Source organism: Mustela putorius, unplaced genomic scaffold, assembly GCF_011764305.1.
Source record: "Mustela putorius furo isolate JIRA1106 unplaced genomic scaffold, ASM1176430v1.1 tig00000095_pilon_pilon_pilon, whole genome shotgun sequence".
Classification (NCBI taxonomy): domain Eukaryota; kingdom Metazoa; phylum Chordata; class Mammalia; order Carnivora; family Mustelidae; genus Mustela; species Mustela putorius.
The window spans coordinates 18,015,184-18,027,299 of NW_025421280.1; the positions used below are offsets into that span (position 1 = coordinate 18,015,184).

At 46.3% G+C, this 12,116-nt stretch overlaps 1 protein-coding gene across 2 annotated transcripts in view; it reads right to left on the reverse strand.

Annotated features, from left to right (window-relative positions):
* CACNA2D3 (calcium voltage-gated channel auxiliary subunit alpha2delta 3) overlaps positions 1-12,116 on the reverse strand; it is an 851,905-nt gene that overhangs the window by 469,126 nt on the left and 370,663 nt on the right. For both annotated transcript variants that reach the window (XM_045078786.1, XM_045078785.1), the window contains exon 6: positions 613-744. In XM_045078786.1, the coding sequence (XP_044934721.1) occupies positions 613-744 (132 nt within the window). The remainder of the gene's footprint in view (positions 1-612; positions 745-12,116) is intronic.

Below are 12,116 nucleotides of genomic sequence, written 5' to 3' on the forward strand. Positions count from 1 at the left end.
TGACAGACAAACCCATCTGAAGGTGCGACTGGTGGTCCCAAGGATGAGTCGCTGACCCCAGCGGTGCTTGGGTCATCACAAGGTCTTCCTCCGAGGGCGGTCAGCTCTGGAGTGGGGAAACCCAAGTTCAAATTTTCCATTTCCTACACCTTGGGTTAGAATTTAATTCAGCCCAATGATGACTTGTTCTTTTCCACAGGAACGACGACGACGATAAGAGGAATTTGTAGTAGTTTCATAGTAATAAAAGCAAACTCTCGTCCAGAAAGATCAAATATGGTGCGTTTCACGCTCTAACGCCTCATTTTTAGTGGCAGCTCTATAAACTGCTCTATTGAGAAAGATGTGAAAACCATATGCAGACCTAAATGCCTGTGTGTGTGCGCGTGCGCGGGGCATGGCGCGTGTGCACTCTCCTGTGCATGTACACGCATGCGCGTGCAGATGCCATGTTCCCATGCTTATCTGCACCCTCACAAGAGATTTAATTGATTAGAATTTAATCTTTCATTTTCTCTTAACGGGAGGGAAAGACATTTAACCCTGAGCATGAAAAAAACCCATCACAAGATCATTAATCTCCATCGTAAGTCTCAAGGCAGGGATACTCACCTGGATACTGCCTGAAGAAGCCCTTTGCACTTCCAAAGTACTGCCATATGAGGGATGGGTCACGATCAAAGTTATCCACGAAAACTTTGTTTAGGGATTCCGACCAATAAACCCCGTTGACAATTGCTGGGTCTGAAAAAGAAAGGGAAGACAAATGTTACAAACCAGAGCGAAAGAGAACCCGGCCAGCATCTCTCAGAGCTGGCCTATACCAGCGTGAGGTTCATCTTGCAGAAATCTGTGAAGAAAGATGTAGCTTCCCCAATGTTCAGCTCCTGGGAATTCCATACATTGGCACTTCCTTATCCTGCCCAAGCCCCCACAGCCACCCGGGAGCCTTCATTCGTGACTCCTTACTTGAAACACCCGTCCCTGCCATTTGTAACTTTCAACCTTGCAGGGCACAGAGGTCTTAAGAAAGCAAAGAGAGGCCTTCTCAGCATTATTTTCCACCTTCTCTTCTCCTGAGTCAGAACCCAGCATTAAAAACTGGAAAAATGTGTCTTCTCTCACTGCGATGACCTCAGCCAATACTGTCCCTGTTCCAATTCTCTCCACCTCTGACTTAAACGTTTTCTTTTTAAAAAACTAAATAAGTAAGTAAATTGGAATTACATAACTACATCTCTCTACTTCTTTTGTTCAACAGATGGTGAGCTCCAGGAGGGCAGGAACCAGTTCCCTCGGTCTTCTCCTGTACCCCTTTGACCAGTACGTGGCAGAGATTGCAAACATTGATGGATGCATGAAGAGATGGATGGATGGATGGATGGATGGATGGATGGATGGATGAATGGATGAAAACAAAGGTTGTTCACCAGATTCCAGACAACTGTCTATTCTTCTACTCTTGTGATCCCCTGAACAAATCTTTCCTCACCCTTGGTAGCTGAAAGAGAACCCCTTGCCTTCTGCCCATTGATAAGAACGAAGGGCAAAGACAAAGAAGGAAAATAAGCCTGTACTGTACTGTTTGCATACTGGTTGAATGGATCACTAAGGACACTTTATGATCATCCACGTTTTTTTTTTTTTTTTCAAACTACTGGAGATCCTATTTGAAAATGATGCCACATAGAGCAACATGCCTTTAAGAGGGGAGATCATTACCCAGTCCCAGCATGATGAGGGTAAAAATGACAAGGTGAGCATGTTAATGATGAGGAAGAGGAGCAGAAACCTTTATTGAGTCTTTCCTGTGGTGCAAGCACTGTGCTTAGCTCGCCTCCTGTCACCCCTACCACAGCCCTCCAAGACAGGTTCCACTGCTGTCCTCCATACGTCACAGGTGGAAACAGGGTATCAGGAGGTTAGGTTCTTTCCTAAAAGCACCCACTGATCAATGACAAAGCTTCTGATCTGTGATTTGTAAGATAGGATAATAATACCCATCTTAAAGGGCTGTTTGGAAGGTTAAGCACATCTACAGAAGAGGACAAATGGCAAAAGGCCTTCACAGAGTCATCTGTGTAGCAATTCCATTCACCTGGATTCCAGTGCCCTCACCAGAATTCCCTGTGGGCTTCCACATCATAGCAATCCCACCACAGCATCTTTATTCCAAAGATTCCCCTATTCTACACGGGGGTGGGAGAGGAGGAGATGAAGACAGATTTGGTCACTCTCCTCCTCAAGTGGTATAGTAAAGGAATGAGCAAAATAATTCTGGAAATGTTCAAGTGCATTGGGTATAGTAATAAGAAAACTCACTGTTGGCCAGTGTACCCCATCCCTCTTCCACAGTGGCCTGCCCATTGCCAGCCTATTGCCCCATGATTCTCATCAGAATTTGTATGAGACAGAGTCCACAAAATGGTGCCTGACCCAGTGGAGAGACATGATGTCTTGTATTGTCTTACCTCTAACCTGACTATCCTTTTAGATCACTTACCTGGATTCCATAGACAAGTGGGATTCTGACTCTTATCTCAAAGGTAAGTGCTCAAACTCTTATAAACTATAATAAACCACATTTTTGGCTGGGAGAGTGAAAATAACCAATTCAATCCTTGACCACAAAGTAATTTTGAGAAAGATTTTATCCTCACAATCCTGGAAAATGGAACCCTTTATTGTTCCTGTGCAAGCTTGACAATAATTATTATGACTCACTCGTTGCTTCAAAATCCACTTAAATTAATCCACAAAGAGGTAAATACAGTAATGACACTGAAAACTCCATGGTTCTTGCCTCCTCCATCAATGGCCTCAATTATGTTGCCATCATATAAAAACTTTCCACAATTAGAAGCAAAAATTCCATTTCACTCACTCACTGTCTCGACATGTTAAGGAGTCAAACAGTTTCTAGTTAAAGCATTTATTTTCTTGACTGTGGTTTCTTTGGGGGTAGTAGAAGGCTACCCATGCCCTCAGATGGCCTAGAAACCTAAGACTGCCCCTTAGGGGACTGTGAGCTCCTTCAGAAATGCAAAAGGAATGGTAATGGTCAGAGGATTATTTCACCAATCATTTGGACACTAAATCTCCTCTGAAATTATGCCTTTTAAGGAAAAGGGGGCTTTGATCTTCCCAGGGCATGGTGAACAAAGGAAGTAGAATCACTAAAAATATATGGTCTAGTTAAAATGAGGGCTGTGTGACACACACCTATTTGATCAGTTATTTGAGATAACATGTCCTCTGGCTTGTGAGGTAATCACAGTGTGTTCATTTCACAATTTTGCTTAGCAAGCCATTTTAATAAAATGGAAAATCCCGAACTCCTATTGATTATTAGTCCTCTAAGAGATGAAAAAAGGAGGAGCACCGAGGTGGCTCACTCAGTGGAGCGGCCAACTCCTCACTTCGGCTCAGATCATGATCCCAGGGTCCTGAGACAGAGTCCCTCTGGAAGGCTCTGTGCTCAGCCAGGAGTCTGCTTGAGATTCTCTCTCCCTCTCCCTCTGCTCCTCTCCCTGCTCACTTATTCTCTCTCTTGCTCTAAAATAAATAAGCCTTTTAAAGAGAGAGAGAGAGAGAGAGAGAGATGAAAAAGAGAAACAGGAAAATGCTAACGCTATAAAATGAGGACTTCACCTAAATATCTGGGTTTTTAAAGAAATTTAAAATCATTTTCCCAACATGGTTGAGAGAAAGCAAAAATGACATAGTACAAAGGCTCAGTGCCTCATATCACACCACATGTGGCCAGGTCCCCAGTTCCTTCCACTCTCTACTGTGGGGAAGGTGAACATGACATTGGACCAGCACCCTGGCTGCACATTCCCTCTACGGCTGCTGAGCAAATGTGCTTTCTTAAGGTCACTTGCAAAAACATCAGCATCCTCCTAAACAGCAAGTTTGCCTTTTTCCTTGGTTGTATTTTCTGTCAAACTTTGTTTAAAATGCCCTGCTCCCCGCTGCCTCATTTAGGGTTTTTCAGGAGTCTTAGACTAATCCGAGCTTTGGGTCCACTTCCACTGCTAATCTGCTTAGGGGGTCAATGTACTGTATGAGCTTCCTGTGGCTGCTGTAACAAATTACCACATGCTCGGTGACTCAAAACAACAGAAATTTATTCGGAGACCAGAAGTTCAAAATCAAGGTATTGGCAGGATGGGTTCCTTCTGCGGCTCTGAAGGAGATTCTGTTCCAAGCCTCTCTCCTGGCCTCTGGTGGTCACCAGCAGCCATTAGTTTTTCTTGCTTTGGAGAAATCACTCCAGTTTCTTCCTCCATCTACACATGGCCTTCCCTCACCTCTGTGTCATATCTTCTTTTCTTTAAAGAAATCGGTCACTGGATTTAGGGTTCACCCTAAATCCAAGATGATCTCATCTCAAAATCTTTAACTTCGTTATATCTGCGAGAAACCATGTCCAAATAAAGTCACATCTGCAGGATGAACTGGAGGTTAGGGGTTGGGCATATCTTCTGGGGCCACCATTAGACCCACTCCATGGTTCATACTCCCTTAATTATGCTACATAACTATATACCCATATTTTGTAGTTTGTATGTATTCTTTTTAAAATCTGAGTTTAATAGACTGTATGCCTTTTTCTTAGTGAAGGATGTTTAAAAGCCTTTTAATGGAAACAATTTGGATTCTCATGTCTGCATTATAATTCTATGAGCTTACCATTCTCCCCAGTCTCTGTCAATGGCTCCTACCTTCAATGCTCTCACGTGGGTTAAAATCATTTCCCTGAATGGCCAGTGTATGTCAATGCCCAGTGTTCTCTGCTCAGTAAGGTGAATTCCAAGTCAGTTGGCCATTTCCTCCAACGTCTCTGTCCCTTCAGCACCAACTTATTATTCATGGTGGTCAAATGAGGTTCAGGAATAGCACTTCTGCTTTCTGCTTCCTCTACCTTCTGAGACATTAAATTACCTCTGACGCCAGTCAGAGATTTATCAGATGCTCAGCTTTTAGTAGAACAGACGACTAGCAGATGTTTAGAGACCAAAGTCCCACACCACCTTTGTGATCAATTTGTAATTTGTATCTGAAAAGTAGCTCACACGTGCCTGCTTTGTCTTTACGATGTATCCTACAACCCACCCCCAAATCACACTTATAGTTCCCTTCTTTGATTTCCACCCGAAGAACTGCTCTCACCTGTGCTTCCCCATCCCCCAACAAGTTTGCATTTGCTACAAGGGGGTTGCCTGATGTTACAGAAGGCTGATGTTGTCTCTGCACACTCCCCTGCACACTCACACACCTTTCCATTTCAGTTCTGTATCTTCGGATGAGCAGCCCCTTTTGTCATCCGAAGGTCCACCCTCCTGAGTCAATCAGCTCTTTGGGTTGAAGCAAATTAATGGATGTAAAGCACTTAGCACTGCAATTGACACATCCAAAAATTGTCCATAAACATGGCCATTACTTATGCCATGCACAAGGAAATAAATAAATAAAGTCCCAAGAAGAGCTCCCCACTTCTTCCATCCCTGTTCTCTGCAGCAAGAATCCCTGGGCAGCACCCTGGTTGTGCAGAACACCAGTCTGAAATGCAAGCTTTGGAGTTGGGAGTCTGGGATATGAGACCTCGCTTGGCACGTGTTAGTCAGTGGCCCTGAGCTTGTGACTTACCTTCCACAAGCCCCAGTGTCTTTATTGGCAGAAGGGGAATCAGAGCAGCTCTTGCTCAAAGGCTTCTGAGCCAAGGCTTCTGAGCTGCGGGAGGACTCCATTACCGTCAGCAGGCACACCAGCTCTGGGGTGAGTCCCCAACTCCCCACCCAAGGCAGGTCAGCTGCCCCAGGGCTATCCAGGTGAGACTTCAACCTATGTCACTTTGTCCCTTTCTCCAATTATCATGTTCATTCAACGACCATACACTGAGCACCTCCTACATCAGGCATCCAGCAGTGAACCAGACAGAGCATGACGCTGACATTTCCGTCTGAGGAGGGTGACAGTGAGCAAATAACTGAGGACTTCAGATAGAAATGAGTGTGGATGAAGAAAATAAAAAGGGACAGGAGGCTGAAAGTCACTACGTGTGGGAAGGAGAAGGGGAATTACTCTAATCGGGTGGTCCAAGATGACCACTTTGAGGACAGACCCAAATGCTGAGAAGGTGTCAGTTCAAAAACACATGCAAGTGCACTGAACGTGCAGTTCAAAAAGCAAGTGCAAAGGCCCTGAGGCAGGAAGAAACCTGGGTCCTGAGGACCAGCAAGGCAGTGAGTGCCCCTTGAGTCCCATAAGCAACGGGACAACATTCCAGGTGGAGCTGGCAAGGTGAGCAGGCCATGGTGAAAGTCAGCAGATAGACAGTTTCCGGTCAGGCATATGTTTTCCAGCCATAATCTGTGCTCTGCCAGTGCCAAGGCCCACCACATTTTTATTCATGGTTCAAAAATCAAATTTCTTATCTTCTGAAATCTACAGCCATCATAGCCTACTTCCTTCAAGCAGTCAGGATCTTTATGGATGCCTTGACACTTGAGTTTCTCCTCCAGACCTTAGTCCCTAGATACGCATGCCATCTTTATTCTTGGTATCATTTATTCTCCAGGAATGAGCAGCACTGCATTAATTTATACTTGACATTTTCTATCACAAAATACAGATCCTTTCTAGTGAACTTGAGTGTCCGTGAATAATTACAGGCTAATATAGAATTATAAACTACCGTTCACCTCAAAACCATTGTTTGAAGGGTCTGAATTCACGTTCAACGGGGTTTCTAAAGTTGGCCCTTGTAAAAAGGGTTATTTCCTGCCTCAAACAAGCTTGGAGGAAGGGTCTGAGGCTTTCCTAAAGGTCTTTGAAGATGTGTGTCTCCTGGATGTGACATCACAACAGGCACAGGGAGGGCTGGGTGTACGGAGCCCACACAGGAGCCTTGCTCAGTGCTGCACATCGGACCCTGTACAAGAGGAGAATGTCTGCAGAGTCTTCATGTCTCCCATTTCAGCAAGTAAGTGACATCTCTCTCATTCATTCTAAATAGATCATAGATTAAATAATGACTATTTTTGATGCTAATTATCAAGCACTTATATGTATTGGAAAATAGCCATTAAAGTGTGTTGAATTATAAAATAGATTTATTTGCCAAACATTTCCCCTTCCTCTAAACTTAGTGACATGCTAGATATTAAATGCAGGGTGCTCTTCACAAAGCTGGAGCCAACTGCTGGCAATTCCAAAACCAAAGGGATGAGGGGGATTGATGGTCCCATGCTGAGCCACTCTGCATGGATCTGGAAAGCTAAAGGAAAGGAAAACACACCTACCACTTTGGCAAAAGCCAGAAGGTGCTCTAGACTCCCTCAGACTGTCATCTCCATGTGCTAGATATCAGCATTAATTCTCCACAGGGATTTCACATCAGTGATTCCACTTGTTTTTTTATTTTGCTTGTTTTGCCTTAAATCTATCCACTTTAGCCTTTCTCTTTTAACATATTTTAGTTTTTTAAAATTATATCTTTTGTGAGCTACTGGAGGAAGGTGGTACTGGAGAAGACATATTTTTAATAGTAAATGACTGCCTTAATAACATTGCTATGTGAAATAATTGTCTGAAGATTTTGTTTTTTTGACGGAGAGAGAGATCACAAGGAGGCAGAGAGGCAGGCAGAGAGAGAGAGAGGAGGAAGCAGGCTCCCCGCTGAGCAGAAAGCCCGATGAAGGGCTCGATCCCAGGACCCTGAGATCATGACCTGAGCTGAAGGCAGAGGCTTAACCCTCTGAGCCACCCAAGTGCTTCTTAACGTATTTTAAATTTTGTAGCAAAACTCGCCTTTCTTCCTCCTTGTCACTTCTTATCCTTCTGGAATAAACCATTCCCATGTCTTGTTGGAGATGGTAAGAAGAGGAAAATTATATGATAGAAATCCAAATATCACGATGATGACAACAGCATCAGAGGTTGCCATTTCTGGAACATTTGCAATGTGCCGTGTCCCAGGCAGGACAGCCACAAATTACTCTTCCTACCCCATTTTCTACCTGTGGAAACCGACTGACCCTCAGAGCACCAGGGTCCATTTCCCCAGTACATCACTTTGTCCAAGGGAGAGATTAGCTAAGTTCCTTGTCTAAACTGTTAAGTGAAGGTTGACTTGCACAGAGGCCTTGAACTTCATTTACTGCCTCCCAGACAGTGGTAGAGGGTGGGAGAAAGGGGAAGCATGGAACTCCTGCTCTAGACACCAGGTAATATGTGGCTTGCCACAGGCTGCCGGTCCCCAGAGGTCAGCAAATGAATGCAGTGGGTGGTCTCTGGAGAAAGTGGCTGGGATCAGGGTGTCTTCCTGCTCAGACATAGCGTCTTTGCACCTCATGCTCAGGACCTGTGCGTGAGCTGAAGAGGACATGGTGAATGAAGAGAAGGTGGTGCTGGGGGCCAATTTGGAGCCCTCTACAAGAGCCCCCTAACCATCCACCTTGGGTTCTCTGTTGCCCAGCCACCAGGTAAGGTCTTTGGTCACCATCAACATTTGGATTTGGGGTCTGCTCGCAGAGGAGGCACTTACAAGACATAAAATCTTGGATAAGACACTGTAGAGTGAAGATAAGCACATCTCAAGGGACTTCTGATTTTAAAGCAGCATTTTCTTATAGATCGCAGTTAAGCTGGTGTTGACTAATTCAAAACCCCTCCTTTGATGGGAGTGTCAGAGATTATTTTCCCACCAACCGAGTCTCCCTTCAGGTCTCTAACAAAAAGCTGAAGAACCAGAGCCTGGTTCCTTCCTGAGGATTTGCTCTGGTTGGAAAGGGAACAAGCTCATGGCTGACAGGTTCAGAGATGGGGTCAGCACAGAGTTACTCTTTTTCCATCAGAAAGTACTAGAACAACACCAGCCTTGCAAGACCCTCACAGCAGCTCTCCGGAACTCAGCATCTCGCTGAAAAATCTGTGCCGCAGAACACGGCCCGACCACTCAGCCTGCTCTGGAAGCATCAGGAATTACTGCTAACCCATCACACAGAGACTGCACCCCACTGCCTGGTGCCCCACGACGCTCTGTTATGGCCCAGGATCCCTTTTCAAATCCACTTCCTGTCCAGCCTCCAGCATCCACCAACATCCGCACCCTGGTCAAGCTCACTTGAGGCTTCTCCTTTCTTCTCTTTTAATTATTCCACTTGTAGTAGCTAGTTCTACTACCATTGGACAAGCTGGCTAAAGGGCAGAAATCATGCACTAGGTATAGCATGGCTGCATTCATTCATTCATTCATTCAGAAAATATTTGCTGACTGCCTAGGCATTATGCTAGGATTTGGGGATATAACAGTGGGCAAAAACAGTCATGGCCTTTAACCCAATGAAGCATATAGACCAGTGCGGGAAGCAGAGAACCCAATAATTATCTCATTATGGATGAAATTATAGTCATGATTAGTATAGGAAGGGGCAAAGCACCATGTTAGGAAACGTGCTCTTAGAGAAGGTCCTGGTAGCACCAATTTGGCAAAGCTGGAATCTTCAGAATGAATAGGCATTCAGAGGGGTAGGGGCAAGGTGATGCTGGGATTGTCAGCTGCAAGTTTAAATACCCCCAATGGGTGGGAGGAGTCAGGGCTAGGGGACCCAGCAGGGTCTTGAAGACCCCTGTCTGCAGTCTGCTATGGATCTCAAGAACAGTGATGATCCCTGGAGGGTTTGAAGAGAGGGTGGTAACACCTCGCCTTCTGGAGACTGACCAAGCAGGGGCAAGTGAGCAAGGGTGGAATGAGTGTGTCGAGGCTCCTGCTGTCCTTCAAGGAGGCCATAATGGGGCCTGCACTAGGATGGCCGTGAGAGAAACCCAGTGGTATGGACCGAGAACAGGCTCAGCAAACATGGGAGGGCCAGGTTTTGAGCCCGGACAGCCAAGCCAGGAACCCTCTTCTTCCCTGTCCCAGGGATCCCTGCGGGGCGTGGCCAACAGCAGAGCACCCCGACAACAGTCCTCCTGAGCTCCACGGCAGGAGGGAGTCCCCCGCCCCCCGCCCAGAGGAGCTGGCATGCTCCTCAGATCACGCACAAACGGGAGACTCTATTGACGGCAACAGAGAAAAGTGTGTCCCCAAATAACCAGCCTGCCACAGATTTGCTACCACTGAAGAGTCCTCAGCACATACATCCCTGCCAGCCATCCTTGTGGGACGCCTCTCACTGATAGAAGTTATTCATAAGCGGCATGAAAGAACAGCAACCGTAAGAACAGGAAATCCTCGCCCCCACCTCTGGGTATGACACACCCTCGGCAAGGCTTTCCCTCTGGGTGCCGCGCAGCGTCCACAGGGGCCAGCTGCCCTATGGCCTCATCCTCCAGCACATTCACAGCTCCTGGGACTGCCTGTGCTCCTTCCAAAAGATGAGCCGACACGTCTAGTGATGGGAGGCCACACAACCCTGAGGGACTAACATGTTCGTAGGGGAGGGCAGGGCAAGGGATGTGGGACTCAGAGCCACCCAGCCCTGGACCTCCGCCCCAAACACACTCCTCTTCAAAGCAAAGCCAAATGAAATCTCACCCGTTTCGTGAATAAGCCCTTAACGATATTTAGGGTATGTGACGCCTTGTCCTATGTTCCAGGGAGGGCAAGGGGGACAGAAAGAATTAATTCTGGAGAAAACTGATATTATGACAAGTCACACGCAATAAAGGACAAGACCCAAGTAGAGATGAGAGAGCCGTCATCATTCAGTAAGAACCGGTCCCTGATAGTCACTCAGAAAGTCTCCTCTCATTTTAACCTTTTAGAAGAGAGAACAAAATTTAAACATTCCTTCCTTCCATCTTCTGGACAGGCCTGGCTCCCAGGAAAATATGATTTTGTGAGCCTGCCATCTACACTGATGCTATCTGCTTTTTATTGATATTTAATATAAACAGAAGCCCGAGGCCAGCAGGTACCCTGACAGGGTCTGAAATATAATTGCCAGGGAACCACACAAATGCGTGTAGCAATTAAGGAGCTGTCAGGGATACTGCTGGGGCAGACACAGAGCTGCAGGCCGGAGAAAGTGGGGGGTGCCTGTGAGCAGGGAAGCAGAGGGAACAGAGGGCTGGGGGAAGGCAGTGGGGCGGCAGGCTCGCACACCCCTCCTGCAGAGAGCCCAGAAATCCCACACAGGGAGATAAGGGGATTATGGACATTTACAAGCAGAAATGCAGCTGAGCTGCACTTGGGTGTTTGTTTTCAACACGGGGAGACCAAGCAAGAGTAGGCTCTTCCGTCTCTGCTGTGAGCTATATATTAAAGACACAACACGCAGCCTTGAGTCTGGCTTGGGTCCTGGGGGGCACCAGGGCAGGCATGGGAAGGAATCTGTATTCTGCTCTGCACTGCTTTTAAGGGCTGCCACAGTGGTAGGAGCCTGAAAAACTGGCTGTGGGTAAGAAAGATGGGGTGCATAGGGATGAAAGGTGAGTTGTGAGTGAGGAAGAAGGAAAGACAGGTCAGCTGGAGGGCTGGGGTCAGCAGAAGGGGGATCCGAGGTGAGCCTTGAGAAGGACCAAGGAAGGACTGTGTGTTAGTTCCCGTTGCTGTTACTGATTTCACAGGCAACCCCCGGTGGTGGGATGGGAATGGTCATGGGGAAGGAGGTACAGACACAATCTCTAGTCATCTTTTGAGATGCCCTGGGGGTCTTGGTTTGCAACCAGAAGACCTGGGGTGAGGAAGAGGGTGGTGTCTAATGAATGGCCTGGGTTTGGGGACCCGAAGGCCCAGGTTTAGTAATAGAATCATTTGTGTCATCATTTGCTTTTAAATTCTGATGAGAGAACACCTTTTCAAATGGAACGCTCCTGCCAGAGATCTGGGTGTGCTCTCTTCTTTCCGGAACCACGGATGAGAAGGGGTTCATGCCTTGCCCACACTCCCTCCCAACACAAACATGTACACACACACACACACACACATACACACACACATACCCCACAACCCATTCTAGGCAAGTGCTTTCAGGTAGAACACGAAGAAACTTATAAAGACTTTAGTAGTTCTGTATTTCATGATATTAGAGAATTCTGATCAACACATGGAACAATGGGTACTCAGATCATTGCTCAGAAGGAGGCTATTTTCATTTAGGTAGAAA